General features: G+C 50.0%; 1 protein-coding gene across 4 annotated transcripts in view; it reads right to left on the bottom strand.

The window, feature by feature from the left end:
- Positions 1 to 395: 395 nt before the first annotated feature.
- CCND3 (cyclin D3) overlaps positions 396 to 19,481 on the bottom strand; it is a 90,020-nt gene continuing 70,934 nt past the window's right edge. Inside the window, exons 1-5 of one of the 4 annotated variants that reach the window (XM_027602010.2) lie at positions 7,773 to 7,997; positions 5,902 to 6,117; positions 2,798 to 2,957; positions 2,128 to 2,264; positions 396 to 1,593 (exon numbers count right to left, since the gene is read on the bottom strand). In XM_027602010.2, coding sequence (XP_027457811.1) covers positions 1,426 to 1,593; positions 2,128 to 2,264; positions 2,798 to 2,957; positions 5,902 to 6,072 — 636 coding nt within the window. In that variant the 5' untranslated portion in view covers positions 6,073 to 6,117; positions 7,773 to 7,997 and the 3' untranslated portion in view covers positions 396 to 1,425. Of the gene's footprint in view, positions 1,594 to 2,127; positions 2,265 to 2,797; positions 2,958 to 5,901; positions 6,118 to 7,005; positions 7,729 to 7,772; positions 7,998 to 19,481 lie in introns of those variants that run through there. The other 3 variants (XM_027602008.2, XM_027602009.2, XM_027602011.2) reach the window with 3 other exon arrangements.

The raw sequence follows: 19,481 nt of genomic DNA, 5'->3' as shown, positions 1-19,481 counted from the left end.
TAAAGGGCCATATTGTAGTATATAGGTTCCTTAACCATTTAAAGTAAAAATTAGGCTATCCACTTTATTTCCTTCTTAAAAAAATGTGTCATTCATTAAGTTTTTGAGTATTGTGCCTCAAGCCTGTTTTCCCATGAGCCCTGTGGTTTTTATTGTGCAATTTTGCATGGTGCAGTGAGTTTTAGGAATGCGTACATCCCATTGTAATGCAGAACTGACTATATCTGGGGCAGAAACCAAATGGCCCACAGAGCCTAATTACTCTCTGGCCCTTTACAGAAATGGTTTGTGAGGACCCTTGTATCATGACCCTTGACTTCTGCTCTGCTTACATCGTGCATGCTAGAAGTAGCTTTTCCCCATACCACCATCCAACCCAAGAAGCCAAAGCCAGGTTTATTCCAGAATCTTTATTAAGGTAGCATGATGGTCCTGGGCCACCAGCCTGGACCTTGTGGCCTTAGGAAAGACCTGTGTCAACAGGGCTTGCCTCCCTCTCCAGACAGGGGCTCAGTCACCTCCAGTTTATCCCTGCTCCATCCCTCACCCCCAGAGGATGGGGCAGAGGGCCAGAGGGAGAGGAGGGCATGGCCCCACCCCAGGCTGTAGCAGCTCCTCGGCCACAAAGATCCTCTAGCCAGTAGCAGAGGGGAGGGATGCAGCAACCACCAGGGTTACCACCACTTGTGGGGTAGATGGGCCCCACCACACCCTCTTACAGTTGTCCTCAAAACAATTAATAAATTAACACCACCTCTTCCTTCAGCACTGACCCCCCCTCAATCACACAGGAGAAGCTGAGCGGCAAGCAAAGCAAGGAGGAATTGGTTGGTTCTGCCCCTCTGACAGAGGCCTGGTCTGGCCCTCTGGGAGCAGCTGTGAGCATGGACTATGCAGGGGCCTCCAAAGTATGTCAAGAGGAGCTGTCCAGACTGTTACCCCTCACACATGTCTATCAGAATATCTGAAACTTCTTCAGAAAGACCCCAATCCAAATGCAAGAACTCTGTAAGGTGCGACACCTTTATAAGGCACTGGGGGCATGTTGGCTTCTGAGAACGTGAGAGCCCCAGATATGAGGGGGCCTCAAAAAGGAATGCTGGTACATGTATTTTATCTACTTCAATTTCATTTCTGACCAGCCTGGCCCACCGCCAGCTAGGATCAGGGAAGGAGCAGAGCTGGTCAGATGCAGAGAAAAAGAGGAGCCTGGCTGGCCACCCAAACACGGCTGGCTGGCCAGGCCCCTTAGTGCACACTGCAGGGATAGGTAGGGCCTGACCCCTTCTGCTTTGCAAGGGGCAAATAGGAAAGAGCCCCCTCAGGCTTCAGATGTGGCGTGGTTCGTTCCTGCAGGCAGGGAGGGGGGGGTGGCAGTGTCCCCTCCTCTGCTGCCAGTGGCCACTGGAGGGGGCCTCTCCGGTGCTACAGGTGGATGGCTGTGACATCTGTGGGAGTGCTGGTCTGACTGGGCCCCTGGCTACTGGAGCCCCTGGGGGCTTTGGGCACTGGGCTGGGCGAGGTCTGGGCGGCTTCTCTGAGGCTCTCCCTGAGCGCAGCTTCTATCTGCTCCTGACAGGCCCGCAGGCAGTCCTGCAAACGGGGGAATGGTGAGGAGTGACTGCTGGGTGGGATGGCAGAAGGTCCCCTTTGGGACTAAGGTTCCGCTCCCCACAGCAGCTGGTGGCAGATGCGGGGGGAGGACACCTTCCAGCACACAGGAAAGTCTGGGGAGGTTAGGCCACAGCCCAGCCCCAGGAATCAGCCTTCAGTTCTAAGAAACTGCCAAGAGGATGTGGCAAGGGGGTGTGAGAGCAACCCTGCGTGTGACAGCAGATCCTCCACCCCCACTCCTGCATACCATTTGGCAAGAAAAGGGCACCCAGGGACAGTGCCCTTCAACCCACCCAAGACACCTGCTCTTCCCCAGACCAAGGCAGGAGATAAAAGGCCACACAAGCCCCAAGGGTGGGGCTCCTGAAACCAGAAGCCGGGACTAGGTTAGGGATGCACGCCTCCCTCTGCTGGAGGCCCAGGGAATAGCACTGCTTCAGGAACTGCTGAGCTGACGCGGCGCCCTGGGGGCCTCCCGCGGCGCCCTGGGGGCCTCCCCCGGCCCGCACTCACCACCTCAGTGCCTGTGATCCCTGCCAGCAGCTCTGTGAGCTCGTCCCCAGACGTGGAACACGCACCCAGGCCTTGCACTGCAGCCCCAATGCTGCCCGTGGCGATCATGGATGGCGGGTACATGGCAAAGGTGTAATCTTGGAAAGAGGGGAGAGGCAAGCATGAGGCAAAGGCTTAGTGTGGACTTCCTATAGCTCAGAAAAGTGCCAGGCAGCGTGAACAGGGCAGGAAACTCCCTGCAGTGAGTGCCAGAAGAGCAGCAACGGAGGAGGGCAGGAAAGGGCTGCTCTCCTAGAGGGCACCAGGGTAGCCAGCAAACTCCCACAGGTCCGTCAGGTCCATGGGGGTTGGGAAGTGAGCCTGACCAGGGACCGGGGAGTGAATGAGGCTCTTCCTGATGTGGAAACAAAACCAGGGTCAAGAAGACCTTGGTTCTGCTCCCAGCTTCATCACTGTGAGACCTTGAGCAAGTCACTTCTCTCTCAGCCCCTAAATACTGGGGGGTCTCTTAAATCCCATACAGCTCTGATTATGTCCTGCCTTTTCTGGGCCCCATAATCTCAAGAGGGGATCGAATATTCACAAATCGTGAGAGGAGTACAAACCACAATCCAGTTACATGCCACCCTTCCGAAGCTTCGGAATTTCCTCATTTGGCAAAAAATCTTACCTGTAGCACAGAGGGCCAAGAAGGTCTGGGCATGTTTTTTGACCAAGGCTTGTCGGTCCCGGGGCAGAGAGAGCCGGTGCAGAATCAGGGCCAGGAAATCATGGGCAATCACTGCTGCCAGGTCCCACTTGAGCTTCCCCAGGACCAGCACCTCCCAGTCCTGGAGGTTGGGAAAGAGGGCGGAGTCAGTGGCTGAGGAGGGAAGGGTTGGGAGTAAAGCAGAAGTCTCACAGGGAAGGAAGCCCATCAAACTTGAAGGTCAAGACCCCAGCTTTGCTTCTGGGTATACAGACTTGGTGCTGTGGAATGGAGGGTCCAGGGCACAGAAGAACTAGGGGAGTTGGCTTTGGGCACCTACTGTTTGCTTACTAAGACCCAAAACTACATGTTTGATAGAAACAGTCTCTTTTCAATCCTGTTTGGTTAGCTTTCGGGGGCCAACAATGTAGGTCTGACCTCATGCAGGGCTCTGGGCACTTCCCCAGCCAGGGCTGAAAGAAAAGACTACAGCAGCAAATACCACCGGCAGTGTCATAACCTTGAGCCTCCTCGGGGGTGAAGCAGACTCTCCGAAATCCCAAGGACTTGAGAAAGGGCAGACCACCACTAACCTCTCCTCCAATTCTGCATCCCAGCCAAGTCCACACCCCTTGAAGAAACCAAAATGAACGTGAGGCCACGCCTTCTGTGACACAGCCACTGAACCAAACCTTAGGTTCCTCAAAGGGGAGGTTGCCCAACCCGACCCAACCCAACCCACATCCCGTTGGTGGGACACTGGGTGGGGGGGTCTGAGATGTAGCACCCCATTCCACCCCCTTTACCTGGAACCACAGTGGCTAGTGTCATTTAAGTCTCAGGAAGCCAAGGGGAGGCCAAGCCTGAAAGGATGGGTCCAGATGATCCCTGAGAGACCAAACCCTATCTTTGCCTGCTCACACCTACATACCACTGCTAGGTTCTGGAGGGAGGCTGGGAGCCCCACCCCAATCCATTCGTCTGGGGTTCCTAGTCCCGGCCCCATTTCTGAGTTGCACGCATGAGGATTTCTTCATTGTTTTATCTCAGGAAGGAACTCATGGGTTTGGCCCCTTATTGAGGCAGAAATGGCAACCCCGCCCAACCTCTTCCAGGTCCCCGGTCACCGCTGTCCCTCTCCTGGCCCCCACCTAAGTGTCATCCTCCCCAATCAGCCCCCAAGCCTCTCACAGGGCCCTAAAGAAAAGAGCCTGGCCTGGAGGCAAAAGAAGCTGGGCAGAGAAGCCAGCATTCTACTCATGCTTGTCCCAGTGCTCCAACTTCTAACTCAGAAGTGAACAAAAGCACCTAGCCTCCAAGGAACCATCTGGAAGGCAACCTGGAGTGGGGCTCTCCCTGTGGGGAGGCAGGGGGTCCCATGTGAGGGAAGGCAGCCACCTTACCCGGTATCCGGGCAACTCCTGAAAATCTCCACCCTCGCTTGGTGGACAACACACCCCTGGGAGTGATTAGTGGCAGTGCCCTGGCAGCTTCCACATCTGTAGGCTTCAAGGCCCCCTGGGCTAGCCAGAAGACCCAGACCCTCCTCATCCGCTTCAGGGTAGTGCTTCCCCCTCCTTCTCTGGGCCTCTCTGCTGCACAAGGATTTGGACTGACTGGAGTTCTCTGCAGTCCCTTCCAACTCTGACCTTCTAGGAAGGCATCTGCACACTCCACCCCCAGCTCAGGCAGAGGGAGTGGAGGAAGAGTCCTTGCGGCCTGTTCTGAAAAACTCCCCTCACACAAAGGCGCACACACCGTGCCAGTCTTTTCACAAAAAGGAAGTCCCCTTCTACCTTCCAGCCCAAGCCCCTCCAAAAACATCTCGCTTGCTGGCCCTGGAAACCGGCTCCACCTTCAGACTGGCCAAGAACTACCAGATTCATCACAAAGAGCTGTGGGGCCTCCCGGATTCCCAACTCCGGCCTCCTACTCCCATCTCTGAGAGCGACTTGGCAGGAAGAGGAATCCTGTTCCTCGACAAGCAGCAGTCGGGGGGGCCCCCAGTACCCTGGCTTCTTGGCCAGCCAATCACAGCAGCTTGCATGCTGCCCTCCTCCCCGGGAAATGGGGCCCAGAGACTCCTCTCAGGGTCAGGAGAAGACTTGGCCGGCCGTAGAGCAAGGTGGAGGAAGGTGCCAGCTCACCCATCCTCTCCCCCTGGCCCCCCCAGGAGACGATCCGCCTGCCCTAAATAACCTCTCCCAGATCCAAGCAGCTCCCCACACTCCTTTCCAGGCTCAATGGGGAGAGCCTTGACTCTTGCCTTGCCTCGGGAAGAGCTCAGCCCAAGTTCCCAGCAAGAGGCCCAGGGAGCCACTTCCCAAACCACAGGAGTGACAGAAGCTCCCCACAGGGTTATGAAAGACCTCAGGCCGGAGTGGGTGGGCCCGGGGAGGGGGCAGCATGATCACATCGGAAGCAGCTGCAGCTCAGCTCCCCGGCTGCCCCTCAGCTCTGGCCTTTGACTGAGGGGGAAAAGGAGAGGTGACTCCACCAGGCCTGAAGCAGCTGCTCAAGTTCCTCAGGACGAGGACCAGGAAGGAGCTCTCTCTTCTGGGATATAAAAGGAAGGAAACAAGGTGGGATGACAACTCCTTGGCAATCAGGGCCTGGCTTTAATCGCCTCTTCGAGGCTTTTCAATCACAAAGTCCACACTGGGACAAAGACTCAATCAAGGCAGCCCCCTCCCCCACATGAAGCACATTCCACTCCCCCACTCCAGTGGGGGTGTGCAGGCATGTCCTTCTGCTGCCAATAAATAACTCATGGTGGCTGTGTAAACCCAGAGGCAAAGTACTAGTGAGTATAGACATGCAGTTTGACTTGTTGCTATCTGGGGGAAAGACCAGGAAGGAATGGCACCCCCTGGAGGTCAGGAGAAGGGGATTCGATTCGTGCTGGCAGCTCCAGCCTGGGCTGGGGCTATCCTGACTGTCCCACCGCGGTGCCCCACCTTTTGCCCCCCAAAATAAGCCGCCGCTCCCCTCCCCAAGGGCAGAAAGCCTCTGAGGTCTTGGCTTTCCTCTTCCTGGTAAGTGAGGAGGTATTATTGTGTCGGGGGTGGGGAGACTTATGCACGCACCCGCAGCTGGCGGGGAGAGACAGAGTGGTCGGTGTAGATGCACAGTTTTTCGATGGTCAGGGGCGTAGTCTCGCGCAGCTTGGAGGCCAGCAGCATGCAGACCGCACCCAGGAGCTGCAACTGCGCCTTTCGGGTGGGGACGCAGGACAGGTAGCGATCCAGGTAGTTCATGGCCAGGGGGAAGACTTCCTCCTCACAGCGCTGCTCCTCACAGACCTGGGGGAGGGCGCACAGTCACTTCTGGGGCGGGGGCATGGGAAACGCTGCACCACTAAAGGACGGGGGCGGGGGGCGCTGAAGGGAAGTGGATGGGGAGCAAAAAAATGGGAAGGGGATAAGTGTACCTTCGGTGACAAGGACTAACATACGGAGGAGGATGCGCCTTCCCCAAGGTGACGCCCCCCACTTCCTCTGAGTTGCCTGCCTCCTTTCCCCCTCCCCTGGGGGGGGGGGGGGATAACGCCAGAGGCTCCTTTCCTTAAGAAGGATTCCAAACTGAGACTGCCCTCCTCCATGGCGAGAAGGGGGTTGAGGAAACGGAAGAGTCACCCACGGTAGCCGGAGAACTGGGACCTTACCCCCATTACCACCACCCACTGCACACACCCAAAGGGAAGGGAGGAGATTTCAGCCGCTGCCTCCCGCACTTTTCATTTCCCTGACTGCCGGAACAGCGCGCGCGCCACCCCCACCGTCTTCCCCGCCAGAACCCCGCGACAGACACAGGAACCGGCTCTGGGGCGGGGGCGGCCGAGCCCAGGGTTTTCCAGGCGCGCTCTCCTGAGAAATCCGAGCGGGGGAGGGAAGCAGGAGACGCTGAGAGAAGCCGGAGGGGAGGGCTGCCCTGGTCCCGCTTTCCCCGCCCGAAGAGAGGGTTAGTGAGGGTGCCAAACGACCGGCAGTCAGAGTTAGGGCTGGGGAAGGGAAAGGGACACCACGGAGGCAGTCAGCTGGCTAGGGTGCCCGAGTGAAAGGCCAGGCCCCGGGGATCTGAGCCACCAAAGCAACTTGCTGATTGCTGTTGGGACCAGGATGTCCCGACAGGGCGGCCCGGGGATGTCCGGAGCCGGGCGACGGGGGAGGGGAGACCCTTCCGGGCGATACCTCCAGCATCCAGTACGCCAGCATCTTCCGCATGTGCGGCTTGATCTCCCTCTGCACACATTGGAAGTAGGAGGCACGGGGCACGTAGCGCTCTTCCAGGCGGAGCAAGCTCTGCAGGACACGCTGGTCCCCCAGCAGTCGCGGGTCCGGCCCGGCCCGGGGCGCGTGCCGGGTGCCCTCGCAGCACAGCAGCTCCATACTCGGGCAGCGCACCGGCGGGAGGGAGCTCGGACTCTCGAGCCAGAACGCAGGCGGCGGTCGGGAGAGCGCGGGGCGCGGGTCTGGTGCTGGCGCTGGCACTGCGCGGCCGAGCCCCAGCCCGCCCGCGCCGGCGCGCGCGCCGCTTCCCTGACAGGCGCCCCGCCCCTCGCGACGATGTAGCAACCGTGGAATGCTCGAGCGGCGCAACGCACAAGGGGCGGGGCCGCCGGAGCCCCAGACGGAAAGGGCTGGCTGGCCGCCCCCTCTCCCCGGGCGGCCGCATTGGTCGGCTGGGCGCGGGCCGGCCGGCTTCCGGGCGCTCCCGGCTGTTCTGACCACCGGGTGGAGAGAAGCTTCTTGGAGGTGGGCCTCTTCCCCCACCGACCAGCCCTCCCCTTTTGCTTCTCTGACTCTAGCCGCCCAGGAAAGAACTTTCTTCCAAAAGGTTGGTCATTCATTCGTCAGACCCTGCTTCACCCCCTGAAAGCTCGGGGGAATAGGAATGATAGTAAGCTAGCCACTTCTTCACGCACACCGATCTGAGCACTTAACGTGTAACAACTTACTAAAAATCCTCACGCAAACTAATTTCGCAGATGACGAAACTGAAGCACAGTGAGTGTCACAATCATAGAGTCTGTGGCAGAGCTGGGACTGGGAAGCTGAAGTCTGGCTCCTGCACCACAGCCAGGGAAACTGCGATCCCCAGCCCGGCAAAACTGGCATCGCCTGAGCGCTGGTTAGAAATGGCCCACCCCGACCGGCCGGGTCCAAATCTGCATTTCAACAAGATCCCTGGGGAATCCCTGCGCGCACAGTTTAAGTATGAGAAGGACTGGTCTAAATCTGCGTATTACAGAAATACAACAGGGCGGAAAGACCATGGATTCAAGGCCTCACCTTGTCATTAAGTTGGGTGGGTGGCCTTGGACAAGCCCTGAAGTCGGCCTTAGTTTCTGTTTGAGGAAAACATGGGCGGAGAAACTAGATCCTCTGTGAAGGGAGTTTCTAGCTCTGACTCTATGAAATCTTACAGTTGCCATTTCTCTACTTCCCAAACTTTGGGTTACTTCTCAGTTTCTCCAAAGCTGGATTCTATGTGACCAAGAGGCTGACCACAGGCCTCCTGGAAAGCTCCAAATGGGAGAAGGCCTGAGGAGATCCCTGCCTCTCCTGGGGTCCTCCCCAGGAAGGAGCCACTAAAGAAGTGAGTTGTTAGAGAAATGAGTTACAGAAGAGGCAAGTTTTACGCTAAGCATTTTTCTCAGTGAATTGTTTTTTTTGTTTTGTTTTTTTCTTTATTTTTAAGTGACCTCTATCCCCAAGGTGGGGCTCAGACTCACGACCCCAAGATCTTAAGTCTCGCATGCTTTTCTGACAGAGCCAATTACATACCCCTGTTCTTTTTTATATAATACATTTTACTGTCATTTTCATATCATAGGAATATTCATTTACACTACAGAAAACTTAAGACAATATGTAGAAGCCACAAAAAAAAGGAAATAACTACCTACAATTTCACCATCCAGAGACAACTCTTTAAAATGTCAGTGTTTATCTTTCTACAATTGTTCTATGAATAAACACATATTTTTAGGAATAAGATTGCAAGCTGTTTCGTAAGCCTTTTTCACTAAAAAAATACTGTTAATACTTTTTCCATATCATTATATATTCCACATTTTTAATGGCTACGTAGTATGCCTTTGGTTAATAAAATATATTAAAATATATTTTATCAGAGCTGTATTGTTGGAAATTTAAGTTGTTTCTAGTCGTTCCCTACTAGAAACAATACTGTAAAATATTTTTGTCATAGTATCTTTGTGCACACTCATGATTATTTCTAGAAGTGAATTAATTTCTAGAAGTGGAATTTCTCAATGTAAGGTTATGAAACATTCTAAGGCTTTTGATACAGTTCTTATTACCAAATTTCCCTGATAAGCTGAACTGAGGGGCGCCTGGGTGGCTCAGTCGGTTAAGTGTCTGCCTTTGGCTCAGGTCATGATCCCAGGGTCCTGGGATCGCCCCAGGCTCTCTGCTCCTTGGGGAGTCTGCTTCTCCCTCTGCCTGCTGCTTCCTCTGCTTGTGCTCACTCTCTGTCAAATATATAAATAAAATCTTTAAGAAAATTTAAAAAAGCTAAACTGATCTAATGAACAAACATTAGGAAATTTGAAAGGAAAAAAAAAACTACCAAATTGAGAGAAGATGAAAATAGTGTATCAGTGATTATATGTATTTTTAATTCAAGAGCACTTGTATCAACATGTATGTGTGCCATGAGCCTTGTCTGATCTTATTATAAGTCCTTTACTCCTGTCTTCAAAAATACAAACACGCAGTTCCTTTAGCTAATCATTGCAATGCACTCTTTCATGAAAGAGAACACTAAATTTAAAATTATAAAGATTGGGTATGAAGTTCTGGGGAGGCAAAGGTGTGGAAGTGTAAGAGGCTTTTAGGGTGCAGGAGGACTAAAAAAATGTAGCTTTTGGGGGCGCCTGGGTGGCTCAGTCGGTTAAGTGGCTGCCTTTGGCTCAGGTCATGATCCCAGGGTCCTGGGATCGAGCCCTGCGTCGGGCTCCCTGCTGGGTGCGGGGGAGCCTACTTCTCCCTCTTCTTCTGCCTGCTTCTTCCCCTACTTGCGCTCTCTCTCTGTCAAATAAATAAATAAAATGTTTTAAAAAAAAATGTAGCATTTGAAGGACAGAACCAGAAACTAGATCTGTCTGAAGGAAGGTGTTTCTTTACTTTCAGAATTATTGAGCAGGACTGTTGAGATAAGAAAACTATCTTTGATGAGAGAGTAAATCACCATTATTTCATATCTTAAATTTTTTTTCCAGTCTTATTGAGATATAATGACATATACCGAAGTTACAGTAATTTAAGGTAGACAGAATAATGATTTGATATATGTATACGTTGCAAAATGACTACCACAATCAGCTAACAACTGTCACCTCACATAGTTTCTCCTCTTCTGATGAGAACTTTTAAGAACTACTCTCTTAGCAACCTTCAAATACACAATACAGTGGTTGACTGTAGCCACCATGTTGTGCATTGTATCTCCAGAACTTATCTACCTTATAACTAAAAATTTGTATCTTTTGGCCACCTTCACCATTTCCCTTACCTTCCATACCTCCCCACCCCCTGCCTCTAACAAGCAACAATCTGTTTTCTGTACCTGAGTTTGGTTTTCATAGATTCCATGTACAAGTGAGATCATATAGTACTTGTCTTCTCTGTCTGACTTATTTCACTTAACATAATGCCCTCAAGGTCTGTCAATGTTGTCATAAATGGCAGAATTTTTTTCTTTTTAATGGCTGCATAATCTTTCACTGTATATGTATGCCAAATTTTTTATGGAAAAAAACTGGACAGATGAAAAATGGAATATTAGTAACAATATTTTGACATATTATTAGACATTTACATGTCTTATACAAATGAATTACCTATTTATGTCCTTTGCCCGTTCTTTTATATGAATTTTTTCTTATTGATTTATAAGTGCTCATTACATGTGAAGAATATTTACCCCTTTACATATTTTTTCTTTGTCATATATGTTGCTTTTTTTTTTTTTTTTAGTTCATTGTTTGCCTTTCACTTTTGGTTCACGGGAGATATCTTTTTTTTAACAAATAAAAGTTTTTTATTTTACATAGCCTTATCTACCGATATTTTCTATAATGACTTCTGCCTTTGAATCATGCCTTGCCCACCTTAAAATTATAAAAGCACTACAAGAAAATGTAGGAAATATTTACAGATGAATATTTTTTATCACCTAGGGAACTTGTTGAAAATGCAGGTTTCTGGGCCCTGCCTCAGGGCTTTTCATTCTTCAAGTCTGTCATGAGGCCCCCAAGATCTGCATTTTCAAGAGTATATAAAGTTGGGTGGTTTTTTTTTTTTTAATGTATATATTGTTACTTACCTTTATTCATTATATCATATTAAGTGAGGTTCTAGCCTTACTTTTCCCAAATTATCACCCATAGTTCCCATGGCACTGATTTAACAATCTGTTCTTTCTTTCTCACTCACTTCTCTGCAATAAGCATCCCTTGGCCTGGTTCTTGCACTTCAGACTATGCCTTATTTTTGGCATACACGGCCAAAGAGTTTCACTGGGAATTGGCCCTCAGAATTCTTGCAGCTTTTGTTTATAGAAATTCACCTTAGGGCGCCTGGCTGGCTCCATTGGTTAATCAAATGCCTTCGGCTCAGGTCATGATCCTGGGGTCCTGGGATCTAGTCCCACATCAGGCTCCCCCTGCTCTGTGAGGAGCCTGCTTCTCCCTCTCCCTCTGCCTGCCACTCCCCCTGCTTGTGTTCTCTCTCTCTCTCTCTCTCTCTGTCAAGTAAATAAAATCTTTAAAAGAAGCAGAAAGAAATTCACCAAGTCTTTAGCCCAATATGAAGCATAAAAGTGTTTCAAAAAAACACTAAAAGCTCATCCAGTGTGAAATAACCATGGTCCCTTCACTTCCAAGAGAACTGGCCTTCAACTACAACAAGTTAGCACAAAAACTCCAGTTAGACGATGATATGAGACAGAGAAAACAGAATCGTCTTCTCTACAGCCCTCTAAAACCATGGCAGGACCTCTCACTGCCCTCCCCATCTCTTCATTCCCCCTTCCACCACTGGGCAGCCCATTAATCCTCTCTGCTTGCCCTCCCTCCCTCCCTCCCTCTCTCTCTTTCTTTCTCTTTCTTTCTTTCTTTCCTTCTCTCTCTCTTTTTTAAGATTTTATTTATTTATTTGAGAGAGAGACAGAGAGAACGAGCAGAGGGAGGGGTAGAGGGAGAGGGACAAGCAGACTCCTTGCTGAGCACGCAGCCTGATGCGGGGCTCAATCCCAGAACCCTGAGACTGTGACTTGAGCCGAAGTCAGACCCTTAGCTGACTGAGCCACATAGGTGCCCCTGCTCCAATTCTTTATTCATCCTTGGACTCAGATCCAACCTCCTCCAAGAAGCCTCCCTAGGACAATCCAACTACAGGAACCAATCCTCTGGCCTCCAAACTCCTACAGATCCAACTGCACATGTTTCTACCTGTACACTTGGCTGGCTGGTTCTGGACCTGCTCTCTGTCCCTATCCAGATTGTAGTTCCTAGAAAGGGGAAGAGAATCCATATGTATTGAGATCCAACTATATGCCAGGCACTGGGCAGGATGTTTATGATCCACCGTCTCAGCCTCTAAGAATGGTTTTTGGATGGGAAATCTGAGGTCCCATGGAGTTAAATAACATACTGAAGGTCTACTTAGCTCTTCCCGAACCGTCCCCTTTTTAATGCTATATTGCCTCCTCTTAGGAAGGGACTGTGTCCTATATGCCTGGGTCTCCTCTGCAAGACCTACCACTGTGTTGTGACTACCAGCAAGAATATCAGTCCTTTATGGAGGGTTCACTGGGTCTCAGGCACTGTATGAACCTGATAGGTATTAAATCATCTCATTTTCACATCAACTTTATGAGAAGTATACTATTATTTCACCCCATTTTACATAAATGGAAACTAAGACTCAGAGTAGCTAAATAATTTGCCCAAGGTCACACAGGAAGTCAGTGGTAGTAGCAGGATTCCAACCCGGGCAGTCTGGCTGCAGGGTTCCTGCCCTTAACTAATTCATTCTTCTGCCTCTTATGCTTCTTCCACGAGTGTGTGTTGATTTATTAGTTGTTGATTTATTGCGGAAGAGGCACACAGAGACTGCTCAGTCCTGGAAGGTAGGGTGGGAACTTGTACCCTGGGAAAGGAAGTCCTGGTCTGCAGGGCGTTTTGAGGGATACCTCTGCGTCACCCTGGACTGGGACTGCAGGGCGTTTTGAGGGATACCTTTGCCTCACCCTGGGCTGGGACGGCCGTGCCCAGGGCTTAAGTCATCCTGAACTTCCAGGGCCAAGGAGCTGTTCAGCTACCAGCTGCTGTCCTCTAAGGAGGCAGGTGAGCTCAGTGCAGCACCAGGTCGGAGTGGCTCCTGACATGTTGGCTGATCTGCCTAGGGGACTTCACCCATCACCTCTACCTCAAAGGAATAGGGGCTCCCCTTGTTTTTTGTTAACAACAACAACAACAACAACAAAAACAAAAATGACAAAGCAGTGACCCAGGCCAATATGGGAGGAGTTTCTGCCAGGTGCACTCAATTGGAAAAGTTGCTCAAGGAAATGGCAAGTTAGAAGAAGGGCGGGAATGGAATGCCACAGGTCAGATGAAAAGCTCCAAGAAGGAAGCATTACAATGCTTTCTTCCTCCTCTTCTTCCTTCTCCCACTCCTCTTCCTCTGAGACACTGAAATGTCACCATCTAGGAACTGAGGGGGTGAACAAAGTTCTGAGGGAGGCTCAGCTCCCCTCCCTTCCCCCCTGTCACCTCCCAACCCCCCGACTCCACCCTCACCCCCCTCACTCCCGGCCTGACTACCTGTCTCCATTCGGTGGCTCCGTGACCTTCAAACCCATGGAGAGGACAGGTAGACGCAAGGCAGCCTAAGGGTGGGGAAAGGCTCTGGAGTCAGGCTGCTGGAGTGCAAAGACTGGCTCCAGGCCTTAACGACTCTGAGGGAGTTACTGGAACCTCTTGGTCTGTTTTCTCTTTTGTCCAATGAGGATAACTAAACAGGCAGAAAACGTCTCACCCTGGCTTAGCACATGGCGAGCCCTCGAAGATGGTAGTTTCTGGGGGCGCCTGGGTGGTTCAGTGGATTAAGCGTCTGCCTTTGGCTCAGGTCATGATCCCAGGGGATCTGCTTCTCCCTCTCCTTCTGCCGCTCCCCCTGCTAATGCTCTCTCTCTCTTAAATAAATAAATAAAATCTTAAAAAAAAAAAAGATGGTAGTTTCTGTTGTTGTTGTTATTATTGTCTCTCTCAAGGAGTACCCAATTATTATTACTATTATTATTGCCTCTCTCAAGGAGTACCCAATTATTATTATTATTATTATTATTATTATTATTACCTTTCTCAAGGAGTACCCTTTCTGCTATGGACATGCACCCAGAACCCCTCAGAGGAAAGCAAAAGTCTGAGCAGCGGAAGCCCCCCTCCTGGGCAGGCAGCTCTAGCAAACGTCTATGATCCAGCTCATGATGTGAAGCGTGTGGTCAGGGGTGAGTGGTGAACGCTGAAGGGCCCGGGGCCACAGGGCTCCGCACTCGCCGTCCCTGGCTGCGTGACCGTGGGCAAGTTAGACCACCTGTCTGTGCCTCAGTTTCCTTTTCTGAAAATGAGGATAATAATAGTACCTCCCCTACAGAGTGGTTGTGAGGCTGAAATGGGCTCTTTTGTGTAAAATACGCAGAACAGTGCCTCACATATGGTAAGCCATTAAAAAAAGTTAGTTGTGACTGTGGTAGTTAAAGACACAAACTTCTTCATGCGTATGGACTACTTATGATAATAAATGTAATACAATGGATATGAAGGCACCTGACAACTAAAACACACGAGGGATTACTCTTGCGGTGGCAAAGGTTTGGCAAATTCTTTGCCTCAGAGAGGGTGAAGAAGACAGTATTCTAGTTACTGAAACAATCTAGTACACCAAACATGGTCTGAGAGGTGGGGGGTGAAAAAAAATAAAAATAAAATAGACATGGTCTAATACACCATTCTTGGATTTCCTCGTTTTCTGAGAACTGAAGGAACCTATATGTGAATCCTGTTTTCCCTCAACTTTCTACTTTGAAATATTTCAAACCTCCAGAAAAGCTGCAAGAATAGTCATGCCCTTCACTTAAATCCATGTGTGTTTTGTTGAACCATTTGAGACCTAATTACAAACATCATGACTCCTCATCCCTACATACTTCAGCCTGTGTCTCCTAAGAATGCAGCCGTCTCCCACATACCCACAAAACAATGATCACAATTGGAAAACTAGCACTAACACAACACCATAAACAACTATATACAAAGGTGCCCAGTTGCTCCACCAATAGCCTTTTGTAGTTTTTTTCCTTCTCAACCCAAGATCCCATCAAAGCTCATGCGTGCAATTGTTACCCTAACTCTTCAATCTCTTTTATTCTAGAACAGTCCCTGACCCTTTTTTTAAAAAGTCTTTGAGGACGCCTGCTGGAGTCCCGCATCGGGCTCCCTGCTCCGCGGGGAGTCTGCTTCTCCCTCTCCCACTGCCTCTCCCCACCCCCCACCCCGCTCATTCTCTCTGTCTGTCTGTCTCGCGGATAAATAAATGAAATCTTTAAGAATAAATAAATAAAAGTCTTTAATAACACACACACATATATATTTTTAAAGGTTTTATTTATTTATTTGACAGAGAGAGACACAGTGAGAGAGGGAACACAAGCAGGGGGAGTGGGAGAGGGAGAAGCAGGCTTCCCGCTGAGCAGGGAGCCCGATGTGGGACTCGATCCCAGGACCCCGGGACCATGACCTGAGCCGAAGGCAGACGCTTAACGACTGAGCCACCCAGGCGCCCCAACACTTACACTTTTGAAAGTCAATTGTTTTACCCACTGTGCTCTGATTTGGATTTGTCTGATTGTTGTCTACTAATTATACAAAGATTAAATATTTTTGGGAGAGGGCGCCTGGGTGGCTCAGTTGTTAAGCGTCTGCCTTCGGCTCAGGTCATGATCCCAGGGTCCTGGGATCGAGTCCCACATCGGGCTCCCTGCTCAGCGGGAAGCCTGCTTCTCCCTCTCCCACTCCCCCTGCTTGTGTTCCTGCTCTCACTGTCTCTCTCTGTCAAATAAATAAATAAAATCTTAAAAAAAAAAAGTTTTGGGAGAGATACTACACAGGTAGTGTTGTGTCTAAATGTGTATTTTAGGGGCACCTGGAATGGCTCGACCAGTTAAGCATCTGAGTCTTAACCTCCGGGTTGTGAGTTCAAGCCCCATGTTGGACTCCATGCTGGGTGTGGAGCGTACTTAAAAATAAATAAATAAGTAAATAAATTAAAATAAATAAAATAAGTAAATAAATAAGTGTATATTGTATAGCAGAAAAATCAAGCACTGAACCAAACTGAACATAATTTTTTCTTCAAGGATTCAGGAGATGCTTCAGGGTTTACAGTGTTTCAGGCCATACTTTTGAGCATCTGTAGTACAATATCTCAAATCAGTAATCTTCAGAAGTATCTCTCCATTTCTCAGTTAAAAACTGAGCATATCATTTCTATATAGGATACTTAATTTGTAAGTGATGTCCATACCTGCTACTCTATGATATCATGCACACTGTAGAACACATTTAAGAAATTTTAAAGAGGGGCGCCTGGGTGGCTCAGATGGTTAAGCGTCTGCCTTCGGCTCAGGTCGTGATCCCAGCGTCCTGGGATCAAGTCCCGCATCGGGCTCCCTGCTCCTTGGGAGCCTGCTTCTCCCTCTGCCTCTCTCTGTCCCTCATAAATAAGATCTTTAAAAGAAAGAAAGAAAGAAAGAAAGAAAAATTTTAAGCGTAAGACAAAAATACATAGAATACAATTTTTCACATTTTCTTCCCACTCCGCAACAGAAAATCTTACACCCAGAGCTGGTTATTTGCCTAACCAGCTCCGGAGACAGGCCTCACTCACTATTGATCAGGGAACTCTTTCCCAAGGCTCCTGGCTGGCTCAGAGGGTAGAGCATGTGACTCTGGATCTCGGGGTTGTGAGTTTGAGCCCAACACTGGGTGTAAGAGATTGCTTAAAAATAAAATACTAAAAAACAAACAAACAAACAAACAAAACCTCTTTCCCACTGAGACTGGGTGAACCTTAAAAATCTCAACACAGGGGCACGCAGTTCACTCAGTTGAGCATGCAACTCTTGATTTCAGGGTTGTAAGTTTGAGCCCCATGTTGGGTGTAGAGAGTACTTAAAAAAAATAATAAAATCTTTAAAAAAAGAAATCTCAACACAGTCAACACAACCCTGCAGGCAGCGCTACCAAATCAGAGAAATCAGAGCTGCCATGTGAGCTGACCTGTTTTCTGTTTCTCTTTCACAAAGGAGGCTGCCTTCGTGGCTGTTCCACATGGATGTCCAATAGGCACCTTTTATTTTTAAGATTTTATTTATTTGAGAGAGAATCAGGAGCGGCAGGCAGAGGCAGAGAGAGAAGCAAGGCTCCCCGCTGAGTAGGGAGCCCGATGTGGGGCTCGATCCCAGGACCCCGGGATCATGACCTGAGCTGAAGGCAGACGCTTAACCGACTGAGCCACCCAGGTGCCCAAAATAGGCGCTTTTAAATTCAACTTCTCCAAAACTGAGTTCCTAATCTTTCCCCTGTTCCAAGCCTGCTTCTCCCACAGGCTTCCCCACATCAGCAAAAAGCAACTCCATCCTTCCAACACGAGGCCAAAACACGTGGTGTCATTCCTGAGTCCTCTCTTTCAAATCCCACATCCATCCCTCAGCTGAGCAGAGACGCTCTACTTTCGAAATATCTCCAGAACCCACCCTCTTCTCTCCTCTGCCTTGGCTACCTCCCTGGTCCAAATTCAATTCTTCCTTGTCCTTATTGGTCTCCCACATCCACCCCATTACCCATTTCTGGTTGATTCTATGGCCCAAACACACCTCCAGTCCTCCCCTTTCCCCCAGTTCCACTGCGACCGCGCTGGCATAGTTGCATCGCCTGGCTCACAGTTGGGATAGCCTCCCAGTGGGTATCTCTGATCCACCCTTGCCCCCTCCGGTCTTGGCTCAACATAGCAGTGCTCTAGCGGCTCTTCAGTCCGGTCCGGGTGACTGCCAAAGTAGTCACAATGCATACTAGACCCTGCGCAATCTGCTCCCACCCCATTTCCCACTACTCTCTCACCCCCTGGGCTATTTCTGGAACAGACACTATGTGTGTCGCTGACATCCTATATCTGCACCCCACCAAAGCAGAATGGTGCCTGGTCATAGTAGGTGTCCAAAAGAACTTTTTTGAATGAATGAATGAATGAATGAATGAAACAAACTAGATGTAAGAAAAAGGCCAGCCTGAGCCACAAGATAAACGGCAACTTGGTGGTGGTAAGGGAGCTGCTGGGGAGGGGTGGGGCTGGGCACGGGGACAGCACACGACCCACCCAAAGCTGGGAGGTGCTGCTTAGCTCCAGTCTTTTGCTGCACTGTGGTAATGAGTGTGGCTGCACATTCCTTTCATTTTCCAGGCATACACGAGGCTGTAGGGATTGGATCGGAAGGGCGGGGAGCAATTTGCAATCTCTAGCACACACATATTTTTTTTAAGATTTTATTTATTTATTTGACAGAGACATGGCGAGAGAGGGACCACAAGCAGGGGGAGTGGCGGAGGGAGAAGCAGGCTTCCCGCGGAGCAGGGAGCCCGATGCGGGGCTCGATCCCAGGACCCCGGGATCGTGACCTGAGCCCAAGGCAGACGCTTAACGACTGAGCCACCCAGGTGCCCCTCTAGCACATAAATTGCTTGTGAAAAGAAACCTCAGGTGCTAGCCTGAACCTGTTTAGGCTCTCCTTATCATAAAATTAGAACACAGGCTACATATGTAGCATATTTGCTTTTTCTCCCTCCCTCTGGCTGTCTGGATTCTGAATACACGCAGTTCCAGTCCTATTACTCTTTCTGAGATTCCTATTCAACAGCTAGGGGTGAGATGAGCATGTGGGCCTCCAGGGGGGATGAGTAACCTGCTACAGCAAAATACCTGGTGAACAGAGACCTGTCCTTGGGCTCTTAGCTGGGAAGCAAAGAAGCCAGCATGCTTCATTCTAGGCACCAGACAGTCCTGGCATGGGTCTAGCATCATGACTAAGTAAGTGAGCTCTAGGGTTAGGTGGATGCCTGGCTCTGCCATTTGCCAGCTGCGTGATCTTGGGCAGGTTACTTAACTTCTCTGTGCTAGGCTTCTCATTTGCAGACTGGAGAGAATAATAACACTTACCTCATAAGGTGGTTGCAAAAATTAATATGGAAAAAAGTATCGACAACAGCGCCAGGCTCATAGTAAGTGCTCAGTAGCTGTAATCAACAATCAACATTTATCAACTGTCTTCCCTGCCCCAGGCCTCAGGAAGGCTTTAAGATGTCCTAGAATAGTCTTTTTCTTTTCTTAAGATTTTATTTATTTATTTGAGAGAGAGAGAGTGCTTGCATGCACGCACACACACACACACACACACACACACACACACACACACACGAATCGGGGATGGAGCAGAGGGAGAGGGAGAAGCAAGCTCCCCACTGAGCAGGGAGCCCCACTGAGGGCTCCATCCCAGGACCCTGAGATCATGACCTGAGCTG

The sequence above is a fragment of the Zalophus californianus genome, chromosome 7 (genome assembly GCF_009762305.2).
Source record: "Zalophus californianus isolate mZalCal1 chromosome 7, mZalCal1.pri.v2, whole genome shotgun sequence".
In the NCBI taxonomy this organism is placed as follows: domain Eukaryota; kingdom Metazoa; phylum Chordata; class Mammalia; order Carnivora; family Otariidae; genus Zalophus; species Zalophus californianus.
This window is presented reverse-complemented; position numbering and strand designations above follow the sequence as displayed.